The sequence below is a fragment of the Bison bison genome, unplaced genomic scaffold (genome assembly GCF_000754665.1).
Source record: "Bison bison bison isolate TAMUID 2011002044 unplaced genomic scaffold, Bison_UMD1.0 scf7180017864503, whole genome shotgun sequence".
Classification (NCBI taxonomy): Eukaryota; Metazoa; Chordata; class Mammalia; order Artiodactyla; family Bovidae; genus Bison; species Bison bison.
In genome coordinates this window covers 5,824,500-5,837,519 of record NW_011495061.1, presented here as the reverse complement: position 1 = coordinate 5,837,519, position 13,020 = coordinate 5,824,500, and the positions used below count along the sequence as shown (strand labels likewise).

Genomic DNA, 13,020 nt, shown 5'->3' with positions numbered 1-13,020 from the left:
GAAGCGCCGTCACCGCGCGGGTTAGAGGCCGGGGCCTGAGTGCGCGGCCGGGCCTGTCCCCGGGGCTGATGACAGTTCCCGCTCTGGTCTGCGTGGAGCGCCTGCTGGTCAGACTCGCGCGGGCGGAGCTCGGGGAGCAGGGCTTGGGAGTCTCCTCTGCGGAGACGGGGAAACTGAGGGCTCTGGCCGCAGTCCAGAGTGAGGTCGGGGCCGGGAAGTTCTCCGATGGGCTTCGGGAATGTTTCTATCCGTGGAACAGCTGCTGTTGGAAAATCGGGGAACCCCGTTCTGCACTAACTGGCCTTGCAATACTTTCAAAACGTTTGTTTTTAGTTCACATGCTAGAGGGATATCAGCCAAGCAAATACTTCTGCCCAGGCGGCTTTCCAGGTTGAGAGGGTGGGCAGCGGTGAGGGGCTGCGGATGGGGGCACCACTCCCGCTTTGCCTGGTTGGAGGGCTCAGGGTGCTGTGATCAGAGCCCAGGGCGAGCTGTCCCCCCATATCGCAAACCCTGAGAAAGCTGACAGACCCTGCTCGGTTTCTCAGATCATCTTTGCCAACTTGGTCTTTCCTTCAGTAGGCCTTTCCCATCGCCTGCTCATGTGCCAGGCACTGTGCGTGGCCTCAGGGACGCAGACCCAATCTGTAATCAACTGTCTAGATGGCAAGACAGGCAGGAAAGCAGTGACAGTGTGATATGCGAGCACATCCTGGGGAGGGCATCTCACCTGCACTCTGGGCTCCTGGCACATTCCCTAGGGGAGGTGGGTCTGAGCTGTGTAGAGAGGGCATCCCAGTCACAGTGAACAGTCTGTGCCTGGAAACAGGGGCCTGGAAATCATATGTCAATCCCGGGACTTCCAAGATGGTGAGATGTGAGGTAGGGTGGGCTGGTGGGAGATGATGCTAGAGAGGGACCAGGCCAGGTCATCTAGGGAGACACCCTAGGAGCTGCTGTACTCTTTTGCAGATGTGGACGAGTGTGCCCAGGGGCTAGATGACTGCCATATCAATGCCCTGTGTGAGAACACACCCACCTCCTACAAGTGCTCCTGCAGGCCTGGCTACCAAGGGGAGGGCAGGCAGTGTGAGGGTAAGTGACCTGGTAACCAGTAGTGTGGGCCACCAGGGGAAGCCCTCCACCTCCTCAGCACTTGTAGTGGCCACTCGTGTTGGTAGAAATGCTTCTCCTCCCACGCTCCCACCCCAACCCTGGGTCACATCACGCATTCTCTGAAATGTATTTCAGATCCTTAAAAAACTGGGAACATCAGGTTTTCCCCAGAGCTGATCATAGCTTCATCTGCCTCTGGCTCTGAAATGCCCTTTTGTCTATCTTCTGCAAAGGAAAAGTGGTGCTTTAGTAGTGTCTTTCGGTCCCACTCAGTTTGGGGGCAGAAAGTGAACAGCTGTGTTGATCAGACAGCCATGCCTGCCAGAGCAGGGCTGATCCTTCACCTCCCTGGGGCAGCGTGTATTCTCACTCTGGAGTCTGAGTGCCAGAGTTCCGCCCTCCCCTGCAGCTGTAGTGACTCCATCTTGTCCATGACTTCGGGCGGTTTGGCGTTGTGACCTGCCAGCTGCACCAGGAGGCTGCCTCATTTGGAGCTGCAGGTTTGCCCCAGCCCTGGAAAAGTGTATGTGGAGGGATGTTTTAAGCCCTTAGAGCTCCAGATTTGGGAGCCTGAAGGCTGGACTCCACTATATTATGTTCTGGGCCACTGGGGATTAGCTCGTGTCAGGAATTCTGAAGTTGGGAACTGGCCATAGAGTGGACTCTTGTAGGAGCAGGCTGCTCCAGGGAATGGAAGTTGTAGCATGTTGGAGCTGGCAGGGCTCTTCTGGGAGCTCTGAGCCAATCCTATCTCTCATGTTACTGATGAGGGCATGGGGCTCAAGGGAATTGGGAAAGGGATTGTGGGCATGCTCACACAATTAGCCTGCAGGTGAAAGAATGTTAGATAAAACTCCAGCTCTGTTGCTGGCCTCATATCTCTCCTGTTCACTCAGCTCCTGGTGTCCCTCTTTGGTTGAGTGTGAAGTCCTATTATTTGCAATCTCCTCTGTGCATGAGGAACAAAACTCTCAGTTCTCGCATCAGAGAAGATGTGCTCCTGGTCAGGTTCATAGCAAGTGGGGTTGGTGGACCATCCAACCTTCTGTTTCTTCAAGCTCATCTTTTCCTGGAGATAGACGGCCATCTCTCTCTATCTGCCCTACATCATGGGAGTCCAAAAGACTACCTCTGTCTGAAACATTTCTTTGTCAATTCCTCCATACCACATCCTCACTGTATTAAATATTCTATGTATAGTACTGGAATTCACATATGTTCATATCCTGCTTGGGGATAAAAATGTTCACTTTTTCACTGTGACTTCCAATCACTGTATGCTTTCTGGGGGTAGAAACCATGCCATGGTTTCTTTTGAATAAAGTACATATTTAGTAAATGATATTGAATGACAAGTGGCAAGAGTTTGGTGATTCTTAGCTGTTGAGTTTTGCTTATCACAATTGAAATTGAATTACTAACAGTTTAGAGTTAAAAGTTTGCTATTTAGTTTAAAAGAATTAAAGATCGGCATTGCTGCTCTTATACCTTTAAATTGGTTTTCAAAATAATTTGTGATTATTTTTATAAAAATCAATACAAAACAATACAAAAATGTGTGAAATAGAAAAGTAAAGGTCCTCCTCTTCCTCTCTCTACAGTGCTCGTTGTTAACAGGGGGCATGTATTCTTTGTGCTGTCATTTTCAACCCAAACCCTAGGAGGATCTGATCTTTTGAATACTTGTAGTATTTATAAACCCAGCAAGTAAGGCTCTCCCTGTTTAGTTTGGATTTCTTGGCATGGGGATCCATAAGTGGAAACTTTCTTCCAAGAAGGGAAAGGAAAGAAAATGAGGATTGCAAAGACTCAAAGATACAGATATTCAAAGATGTAACTCCTTCATGTGTACTTTCTAGCTTATTAGTTTTTAAGCCTCTTGGGTCCCATCTGTGTATTTGTGATAATCACAACACAACAACATTTGTGATAATCACAACACAACAACATTTGTGCTGTGATTATCACCAGAGTCACTTGGCCCTATTTAAGTTCAAGGATGGGGTTTAAAAATAAAATTAAATTAAAAATCAAAAAAAAAAAAAAAAAGTTCAAGGATGGGAACGGGTTTGCTCAGAGCGAACAAAATTTTCTCCTCCACAAATTTCTTCTGCCAAAACGTTAGAAAAATGAAAGAATGGGACCTGAGTATTTTTAAAATAATGTGCTTCAGAAGTGACTTTAGGTGAAAGATGTTATGTTCTACATGATCTTTGCTTATATCCCAGACTTTAGAGAGGGATGTTTCAGTGGTCAGTACTCATTATATGGTCCTTATTTCTCAGTTTAAGGAACTGAATCATCTAGGGATGAATTTAGACTTGGCCTTTGTAATTTTTTTTTTTTAACTTTTTATTTTGAACTAATTTTAGACTTCAGAAAATTTGCAAAAATAGTGCAGAATTATTTGCATATGTCTACTACTTATTTTACCCTAGTGTTAGCAACTTACATAACTGCAGGAACGTATTAAAACCAGGAAATTAACATTGGCACAATATTGTTAACCATATAGACTAACTCAAATGTCACCAGTTTTTTCCTAATGTTCTATTTTTTCCCTTCCAGAATCCGGCTCAAAGTCCCACAGTACACTTAACTGTTGTCTCCTCCTCCCGCTGTGTGACAGCTCCTCAGTCTTTCCTGGTCTTTCTTGACAATGACACGTAGATGAGTACTGTTCAGTTCTTTTGTTGGTGTTATGTTTCCACGTGATAAAAAGTGAGATGGTAGGGACAGACACAATAAGAGAATGTCCTGTGTTTTCTTGTTCTGCATTTGTGATAATACAAAAGTGAAACTTTTGGCAAAGGCTGCTACAGAAGTATTTTCGTGTGCTTTTCAGTGCATCACAGCTGGGGCACACGATGGCACCATGTCCCATTACAGGTGATGTTAATCTTGATCACCTGGTCAAAATGATATATTCTGTGTTTCTCCACTTCAGAGTTACTTTTTTCCCCCCGTTTCAACAGAGCTATATCTTGAGGCAGATACTTCCGGCCCATGCTGATATCCTGTTTGTTCTCACATTTCTGTCCGCTGATTTCAGCGCCTCACCATGGATCTTGCCGGCATCAGTTGTCACTGTGAAGTGTGCCTCTTGGTGGTTTTGTATTTCTCTTGTTCCTTGCACATCTATTAATAGGGTTTCTCTAAGGAAGCTCTGTCCTCATTTCTCATTTATTTAAGCATTGATTTATGTGTTTATGTATGTTATGCCAGTATGGACTCACAGGTATTTATTTAATTATATAGTTGTTTATTTTTGGCTCAAGTTGTTCCAACTGTAGCCATCAGGAGCTCCTTCACATGTCTCCTGTGTCCTGTTGACATGCCCCCATCCTTTTTTGAGAAACTCCTAATTTTCTGATACCACAGAATGCTCCAGCTTCAACCTATATTTTAGCCTCCCTAACCCTAGAATCTGGAGAAGGCAATGGCACCCCACTCCAGTACTCTTGCCTGGAAAATCTCATGGACCGAGGAGCCTGGTAGGCTGCAGTCCATGGGGTCGCTAAGAGTCGGGCACGACTCTTTCATTTTTCACTTTCACGCATTGGAGAAGGAAATGGCAACCCACTCCAGTATTCTTGCCTGGAGAATCCCAGGGACGGAGGAGCCTAGTGGGCTGCCGTCTACGGGGTCGCACAGAGTCGGACACGGCTGAAGCGACTTAGCAGCAGCAGCAGCAGCAACCCTGGAATCAACCACTTCTTCAAGGAGCCCTGGCTTTCCTTTTATTGGGAAATGGTGTATGGAAACCAAGATCTGGATGCTTGATATTTTCATTGTTACTGGGATGTCATTCCTCCTAGGCCCTCTCAGTGGACAGAGCTAGGAAACATATGTATGTATACTAACCCACACATACACACTTAGCTATTTTTATTCCTTTTATCTATGCATTTCTCTATATATTAAAAACAGTGAGTTACACGGATATTTCAGATTCCAAAGCAGTATCACAGGATTATTCTAACCTCCCTCTTGGCTTATTTGTAACTTCTTTCTCTAACAGTGAGAAGCCTGGCTCTCATTATTTGCAATATATGTATGTTTGTTCAGTCCCAGTATACATATAAAGTATATACAGAATTGCTACTCCATAATCCTGTGGGTAAAACAGATAGAATAATTCGGGTATGGTATTTATATACAACTGTCTTTGTTTTCAGCCTTACAATATCCAGTCAACTTATTACTTTTTGAATTTACTGAGGCTAGTACTTTCCTTCCCCATCCCCTCCAGTGTGGTCGTGTTACTCGTTTATGGTACATTTGGATTCATTTGTTTCTCTCTGTATTCCATTTTTTATCTCCCCTCAGTCCCCACTTCTGCTGCCTGCTTGATGTGTGTGTATGTAAAACATCACCATGGTTCTGAGTCAAAGCTGTACAAAAACCAGAGAAGTGTTACTCCCTCGTCTCGTTCCTATGCTGCTTACATTCCTCATTTCCACGCCTTTTCCCACAAGCACGGGTCACCAATCTCTGTGCTTTCTGGTTTCTCCTTCCTATGTTTCTTTTGTACAAATAAGCAGCTGAATATGTATTTTCTTTTTAACTACTTCACTGAGTTATAATTTACGCAGCATAAAATTCACCAATTCTAAGTAATGTACAAATCAGTGATTTCGAGTAAATTAGTTGAGGTGTACAATTACCATGTAATACAGTCTTCAAGTCTTCAAGGTGTCAAACCCATGTCCCCTGCATTGACAGGCAGATTCTTATCCACGACACCAGCAGAGAAGTCCCTGTCTTTTTTATTATAACTGTCTAGGGAGTGTGGAATGGTATCTCGTGATTGTAATTTGAATTTCTCAAATAACTAACGATGTACCTTTTTTATATGCTTATTGTGTTGGAGTGCAGTGTTAGTCACTTAGTTGTGTCCGGCTCTTTGTGACCCCGTGGATTGTAGCCCACCAGACTCCTCTGTCCATGGAATTCTCTAAGCAAGAATACTGGAGTGGGTTGCTGTTTCCTTCTCCAGTGGATCTTCCCAACCCAGGGATCAAAGCTAGGTCTCCTGCATTACAGATTCTTTACCATCTGAGCCAGCGTATTGTCTTTGGTAAAAATGTCTATTCAGATCTCTTGCCCATTCTAAAATTGAGTTGTTTGTCTTATTGAATTATAAGAGTCTTTTATGAGGTATGTGATTGGCAAATATTTTCTATCAATTTGTGCTTCTCTTCACTTTCTTAATGATGTCTTTTGAAATGTAAAAGTTTTAAATTTCCGCAAAGTCCAATTTATTAATTTTTTAATGTATGGATTTTGTGTTTTGTGATATATTTAATGTTGTATCTAAAAAAATCTTTACCTAACCCAAGGTCTCAAAGATTTTCTCATAAAACCTTTATATTTTTTTCTCTTAAAAGTTTTCTAGTTTTAGCTCTTACATTTAGGTCTCTGATGCATTTTGTGAGTTTTGTGTATGATATGAAATAAGGGCCTAAGTGAGTCTTTTTTGCATATGGATATCCAGTTGTCTCAGCACCATTTGTTAAAAAGACTATCATTTCTCCCGATAAATTGCCTTAGCATTTTTGCCTAAAATCAAGTGACCATAAATACAAGGTTTATTTCTGGACTCTTGATTCTGTAACAGTGATCTGTTTGCCTGCCTCTATGCCAGTACCACACACTGTCTTGATAACTGTAGCTTTATAGTAAGTGAAAATCCTCCAAATATGTTTTCCTTTTTCAAAATTGTTTTAACTCTTGAGTCTTTTGCATTTCCATGTAAATTTTAAAATAAGCTTGTCTAATTCTAAGAAAAAAAAAGCATGTTGGAATTTTATGTGTATTTATATCTCCTTATTTTTTACATGAAGATAACATATGACAAATAATCTTATGCATTTTTATTTTTTTTTTACTTATTAGTATATTCTAAAAATCACTCCAAATCAGTTTGTAGAAATCTTTTCCCTTGTTTCTTTTTAACAGCTGCACAGTATTCCACCAAGTAAACGCACCTTAATTCTTCAACTACTTGTTATGGACATTAAGGTTTTTTCCAGTATTTTGTAATTACAAATTCTGCAGTGAATAACCTTATGTATATTAATTTTACTGTTGTTGGAGATTCCTAGAAGTGGGATGGCTGGTTAAAAGGTAAATATATATTTCTCTACACTAAAGAAATCATTCTTCGGAAGGAATGATGCTCAAGCTGAAACTCCAGTACTTTGGCCACCTCATGAGAAGAGTTGACTCATTGGAAAAGACTCTGATGCTGGGAGGGATTGGGGGCAGGAGGAGAAGGGGACGACAGAGGATGAGATGGCTGGATGGCATCACTGACTCGCTGGACGTGAGTCTGAGTGAACTCCGGGAGTTGGTGATGGACAGGGAGGCCTGGCGTGCTGGGATTCATGGGGTTGCAAAGAGTCGGACACGACTGAGCGACTGAACTGAACTGAAAGAAATAGTGCCTGTGTGGCTTACTTCTGTTTTACTCCTCAGATATTGATGAATGTGAAAATGAACTCAATGGAGGCTGTGTCCATGACTGTTTGAATATTCCTGGCAATTATCGCTGTACTTGTTTCGATGGCTTCACGCTGGCTCATGATGGTCATAATTGTCTCGGTAAGAAAAACAGATAGAAATGGTAATTATCATTTACCTCCTCTCTAGCACCCCACCCCTTTCTTTTCTTTGACAAAAACATGTTCATTAAAAGAAAACTGGGATGATAAACTTTTGTTTTCTGGCTCCCCAGAAATCATACTTCCTAACAGAAAACCAGGGAAAGTATTTTAGTTTTTATGTGGTCATTCATAATATAAACCCTCCATTGTCCAAGGACGTGGGTGGGTATTGTCATTAGTACTTACTGACTTTCTGGCATTGACTTGTTACTTATAAGATCTTTAGTCTTGTGTTAAAAGGGTCTTGACTTAAAGCTATTTCTTTAATCCTGTAAATACCTCTATTCCAGAATCATGTAAAACTATTTGTCGTAAATATTCCACATGTGTGCTTGGAGCTCAGCCAGATAGACCCCTCTCTTTTTTCTTAAAAGAGAGAGAAATTCAAACAGAAACCTTCCATTAACATCCTCCTAGTATCCCACAAACCAAAAACATCTGTTAGAGTTTCAGTCTCTGAGTTAGGAACTGCAAAGAGCATTGTTTACATTGGTTCCTTATGCTAGGAATAAAACAGAATTTAAAAATAGCAAGCAGTTGGATAGGGCTGAATGTTGGATGGTCTTAGAAGACGTGGCACACCTGGAAGGCAAGTGTTTATGGTCTGTTTGCACTTGAAGGCTGATGTTAGCAGTGGTACAGAAGGACATCATGGGACTCAGAGGACATCAGATGCCTTTGGCATCAATCCTTCATGTGGTTGACCCACTGATGTCCATTTGGCTAACCAAGAGAAGTTTGAGCCAGGCCCCACCTCTGCGGGAACAGCTAATTCAGATGCTCCCTTGCTGTGCAGTGGAAATGGCCACTTGATCAAATGCTTTGAGATGAGCATGGTGGTGGTGGTGATTTAGTCACCACGTCCAACTCTTGTGATCCCATGATCCTGTGGACTGTACCCTGCCAGGCTCCTCTGTCCATGGGATTTTCCAGGCAAGAATGCTGGAGTGGGTTTCCATTCCCTTCTCTAGGGCATCTTCCCAACCCAGGGATCAAACCTGCGTCTGTCTCCAGCATTCCAGGCAGTCTACTGTATTGCAGGCAGATTCTTTACCGACCGAGCCACTAGGGAAGCCATAAAAGTCACTGAGTGAGTATAGGCCGAACTTGTGTTTTGAGTGTTGGGGGAAGGAGAGTATTTGGGACTTAGGCCTGGTATGACCTTTGTCATGTCACCTGGAGCCCCATCCTGATGTCGACTCTGTCCCTTCCTGTCTGTGTGTGCTATGAGAGGTCCAGCACTGGTTAGACCACTTGGCCTTCCAAGCCTGCAGCTCTCAGGGAGAAGAGATTGAGGGCTGGGAGTCACTAACCCCTCTGCAACTTTCTAGGTCATCAGCACCACAAAAAGACACATTAGAGACACAATCCTGAGAGAAGCAATAAATTGAGATTAATTAAAAATTTAAAAAAGAAAAAAAAATTATGTTTAGTGTGTAATTTACAGTATGTTTAAAAAAAAAAAAAAAACATTTTCTGGGAAAATCACTTATTTCCCTTTGATTAGCCAATGGCATGTTGAGGATCTGTAGTTGATGGAAGACCCATTGATCACAGTTGTGCTCAAACTCACAGCCTGGGGAAAGTGTGAACTTCTGAAGAACAACACGCAGAACCTTCCAAGAGTTAAGGACTAAGGACCTTGGGTGGGGTCATTTGGAGTAAAGACCTGCTCAGAAATCCCGAGGCCCCAAGTTCTTCCTTGCCTGGCTGCTAACTCAGATATTTCAGCAGACTGTTTCCATTTCCCCCTCTCTGGGCTCTCTTTCTGGGTTTGGTAGCAAGAGTCTACCTTGCAGAAAGGCCCTGAGCATCCACTGAGTACCTCTGAAGGGACTCAGGATTCTATGAAAAGGAAGGCGAGAGAAAATACAGTGATACGTGAAGATCAGGGCCAGCACACAGAGAAACCTCTCTGCCGTTTGGACTCAAAAGAGCAGAAGCATTTTGTGACAGGGAAGGAACTCAGTATCAAAATTTTGGAGTGGCAGTTTCCTGTGTTCTCTTGGATGGCCCCTACCTCTCCTCGGCCCCTAACCCTACACCAGCTGCCGATATATGAGCCAGGGTATGCAGAGGACAAACACCACTGAGTTCTGGCTCTCTACCCAGATTGCTCCAGAATCTTGGGTGCCTGTAAGCCTGAAAAACAAAATGTAGCTCTTCCAGACAGCTCACCCCACCTGAATTCCATTTCTGTTTATGGAATAGCTACTAGGTCTTGTAGCCTATTAGCATCGCTTGAAAAGTTTAAAATGACACCAGGTCTCATCCAAGGCTAGTTAGACCAGTGTGGTCCAGATATCAGCATTCTAACCTGCGGCCAGGTTGTGAAACACTGTTTTATGCTCTGAAGAAACTCACCAGCTTAGTGTGCACGTGAACTTTTGTATTAATTCATTCCCTGATAGCTCAATTGGTAAAGAATCCATCTGCAATGCGGGAGACCTGGGTTTGATTCCTGGGTTGGGAAGATCCCTTGGAGAAGGGAAAGGCTACCTACTCCAGTGTTCTTGGGCTTCCCTTGTGGCTCAGCTGATGAAGAATCCACCTGCAATGCGGGAGACGTGGGTTTGACTCCTGGGTTGGGAAGATCCCCTGGAGAAGGGAAAGGCTACCTACTCCAGTATTCTGGCCTGGAGAATTCCATGGACTGTATAGTTCATGGGGTTGCATAGAGTTGGACACGACTGAGTGACTTTCACTTTAATCCGAGCGCATCACCCAACTTGATACATTTCTGATTGCTTTGGAGAAAAGGAATAGTGGGTGAAGCATGGGGTAGGGTGGGGCAACTCAGAGCCAGGCCAGGTGTTGGTGCCCAGAGAGGCAGATCGCTCCTGCTCACCCCAGTCCTCTCTGCAGGAACAGCCAGGCCAGGTGTGTCCCAGCGTCTCTCACCCTCTGGAATGTGCTCCCTTCACCCTTTGGCACGGAGAAGGGCGAGTTTGTTAGGCTTCAGGGGATGACTGGAGTCCCATCAGTTTAGAAAGGCATCTGCTGGGTAGTGTGGGAGGACGGATGACTGTAAGATCTGAAGCTTGAAACCAGATAACAGGTATTTAAATGGGAATGTTCTTGTTACAGATGCCCCCAGGAGCTAAGATAGGCACATGGGAAATCAGGGCTGGAGAAAATAAATTGGTTTTTATGTTAGCCTTCTCCTCGAGCCTCTATCAGATCTGAGATTTTTCTGGAAGTTTCCTCTTCTTTAGCTTTGATAATGCTATGCTCTTCTTCTTGTTTGTTCATGCATTGAAGAGTTAATATGTGCCTGCAGGTTACAGGGCTATGCTAAATATATATTTTTTAAAACATCTGTCTTCAAGGAGTTTGCAATCTAGTGGCTATGGATAAATAAGCAATTCTGAGGAGTCAAAAGGTACAAATTAAAAAAAAAAGATTTTGAGAATGCATAGCGGTAAGTGTATTGATGGAGCCGTGTACAGGAGTGTGTGTGACTCAGTGGAAGAAAGGTCCTCTAACCTTGCCCTAGGGGCACAGCACTGGGGCAAGGCTCCCTCCCTCCATGCTGATGGCTTCTTTATTGGGGCTCCTGCTCTCTCATCCTGCTACCCTCAGTGTTCTCCAAATTCTTCCTCTGGCTGTCTCCTCTCTCTCCTCTCCTCTCCCTTCCTACACTCCTGTGTTTGACTTGCTCAGCTGCCTCCAGCATATTATCAGGACACCACGAGTAAGTGGTTTTCAGAGCTGTCTTCACACCGGGCTCAGGGTTCCCACAGCCTACTGGATCGAGCCCTGGATGTCAGCATCTCACATGTATCACCTCCCTGCCCTGCTGGGACCAACCAATCTCCACCCCCAGTTCCTCCCCATGTTTCTCAGCCACCTCACCCTATGTCCACATGACACCCTTGTCCACAGTTCTCTTTTATTTCTTCCATCCTAGGCACCCCCTCTGTGGTCCCCTTCTCCTCCTGCCCTCAATCTTTCCCACCATCAGGGTCTTTTCCTGTGAGTTGACTCTTCACATCAGGCAGCTTAAGTATTGGAGCTTCAGCATCAGTCCTTCCAATGAATATTCAGGGTTGATTTCCTTTAGGTCACCAACTCAATGGGCATGAGTTTGAGCAAACTCCAGGAGATAGTGAAGGACAGGGAAGCCTGATGTGCCGCAGTCCATGGGGTTGCAAAGAGTCGGACATGACTGAGCAACTGAACAGCAGCAGGTATCCTCACTGCCAGGCCCCAGGTCAGGTCCCTACTGGCACCAACCAGGGCTATTTCAGGCACATGTTTGAAGCTGGACTCCCAGGTTTCAATTCTTCCCTTCTCTGAGTGCTGTCTTATCCTTCCCAACATGAGGGGCTGATCGTGTCATCCCAGCTCTGGTGATTTCCAATTGCCTCTCTGATGAAGTGGGAACTTCTTTGCCTGGTATTTAAGGTCCTCTGCAGTGTGACCCCAATTTGTTTTCCCAGCTCTATCTCCTGTAACTTCCCTACCTGTACCATGCTTCAGTCAAATTGAATGACCCACAGTTATCTGGACATACTCCATGTCCCCCAGCCTTCCTGCTACACTCAGGCCCTTTCTTCTGCCTCCAGTCCCATCTCCTGATTTATCATTGAAGAAAGACTGCAAGGCTCACGCCTTCATCAGCTTTTCCAAAGAACCCATCCTGAAGCCCACAGCCAGATGTGACCTCTGTCCTCTGTGCCATTTACCTTACCTCACCATTACTCCTTCAGTGTCTCTTCCCCTTTGCTGAAGCGGATGCTCCTAGAGCCAGGGAACTGCATCTTACTCATCTGTGTTTTCGGAGAAGGCGATGGCACCCCACTCCAGTACTCTTGCCGCCCATGGATGGAGGAGCCTGGTAGGCTGCAGTCCATGGGGTCACGAAGAGTCGGACACGATTGAGCGACTTCACTTTCACTTTTCACTTTCATGCATTGGAGAAGGAAATGGCAACCCACTCCAGTGTTCTTGCCTGGAGAATCCCAGGGACGGGGGAGCCTGGTGGGCTGCCGTCTATGGGGTTGCACAGGGTCGGACACGACTGAAGTGACTTAGCAGCAGCAGCAGCATCTGTGTTTTACTGTCTCCTCTAGCGCTGAGCTTTGGAGAGAGAAGGTAAATACTTACTGGACTGATTACCTTGTGTCCAGGGGGACGGCCTGTTTAAGGGAGCCACGGACCTGTGAGGGCTGAAGTTAATTACCTGCGGTCCCACTGGCTTCAATTCTGAGAGCTTCTGTGACACAAGGACCTG

General features: G+C 44.7%; 1 protein-coding gene across 1 annotated transcript in view; it reads left to right on the top strand.

The window, feature by feature from the left end:
• The first annotated feature begins 68 nt into the window (after positions 1-68).
• Positions 69-13,020, top strand: part of SCUBE2 (signal peptide, CUB domain, EGF-like 2) — a 67,828-nt gene continuing 54,876 nt past the window's right edge. The window contains exons 1-3 of the mRNA XM_010829375.1: positions 69-264; positions 973-1,095; positions 7,597-7,722. Coding sequence (XP_010827677.1) covers positions 69-264; positions 973-1,095; positions 7,597-7,722 — 445 coding nt within the window. The remainder of the gene's footprint in view (positions 265-972; positions 1,096-7,596; positions 7,723-13,020) is intronic.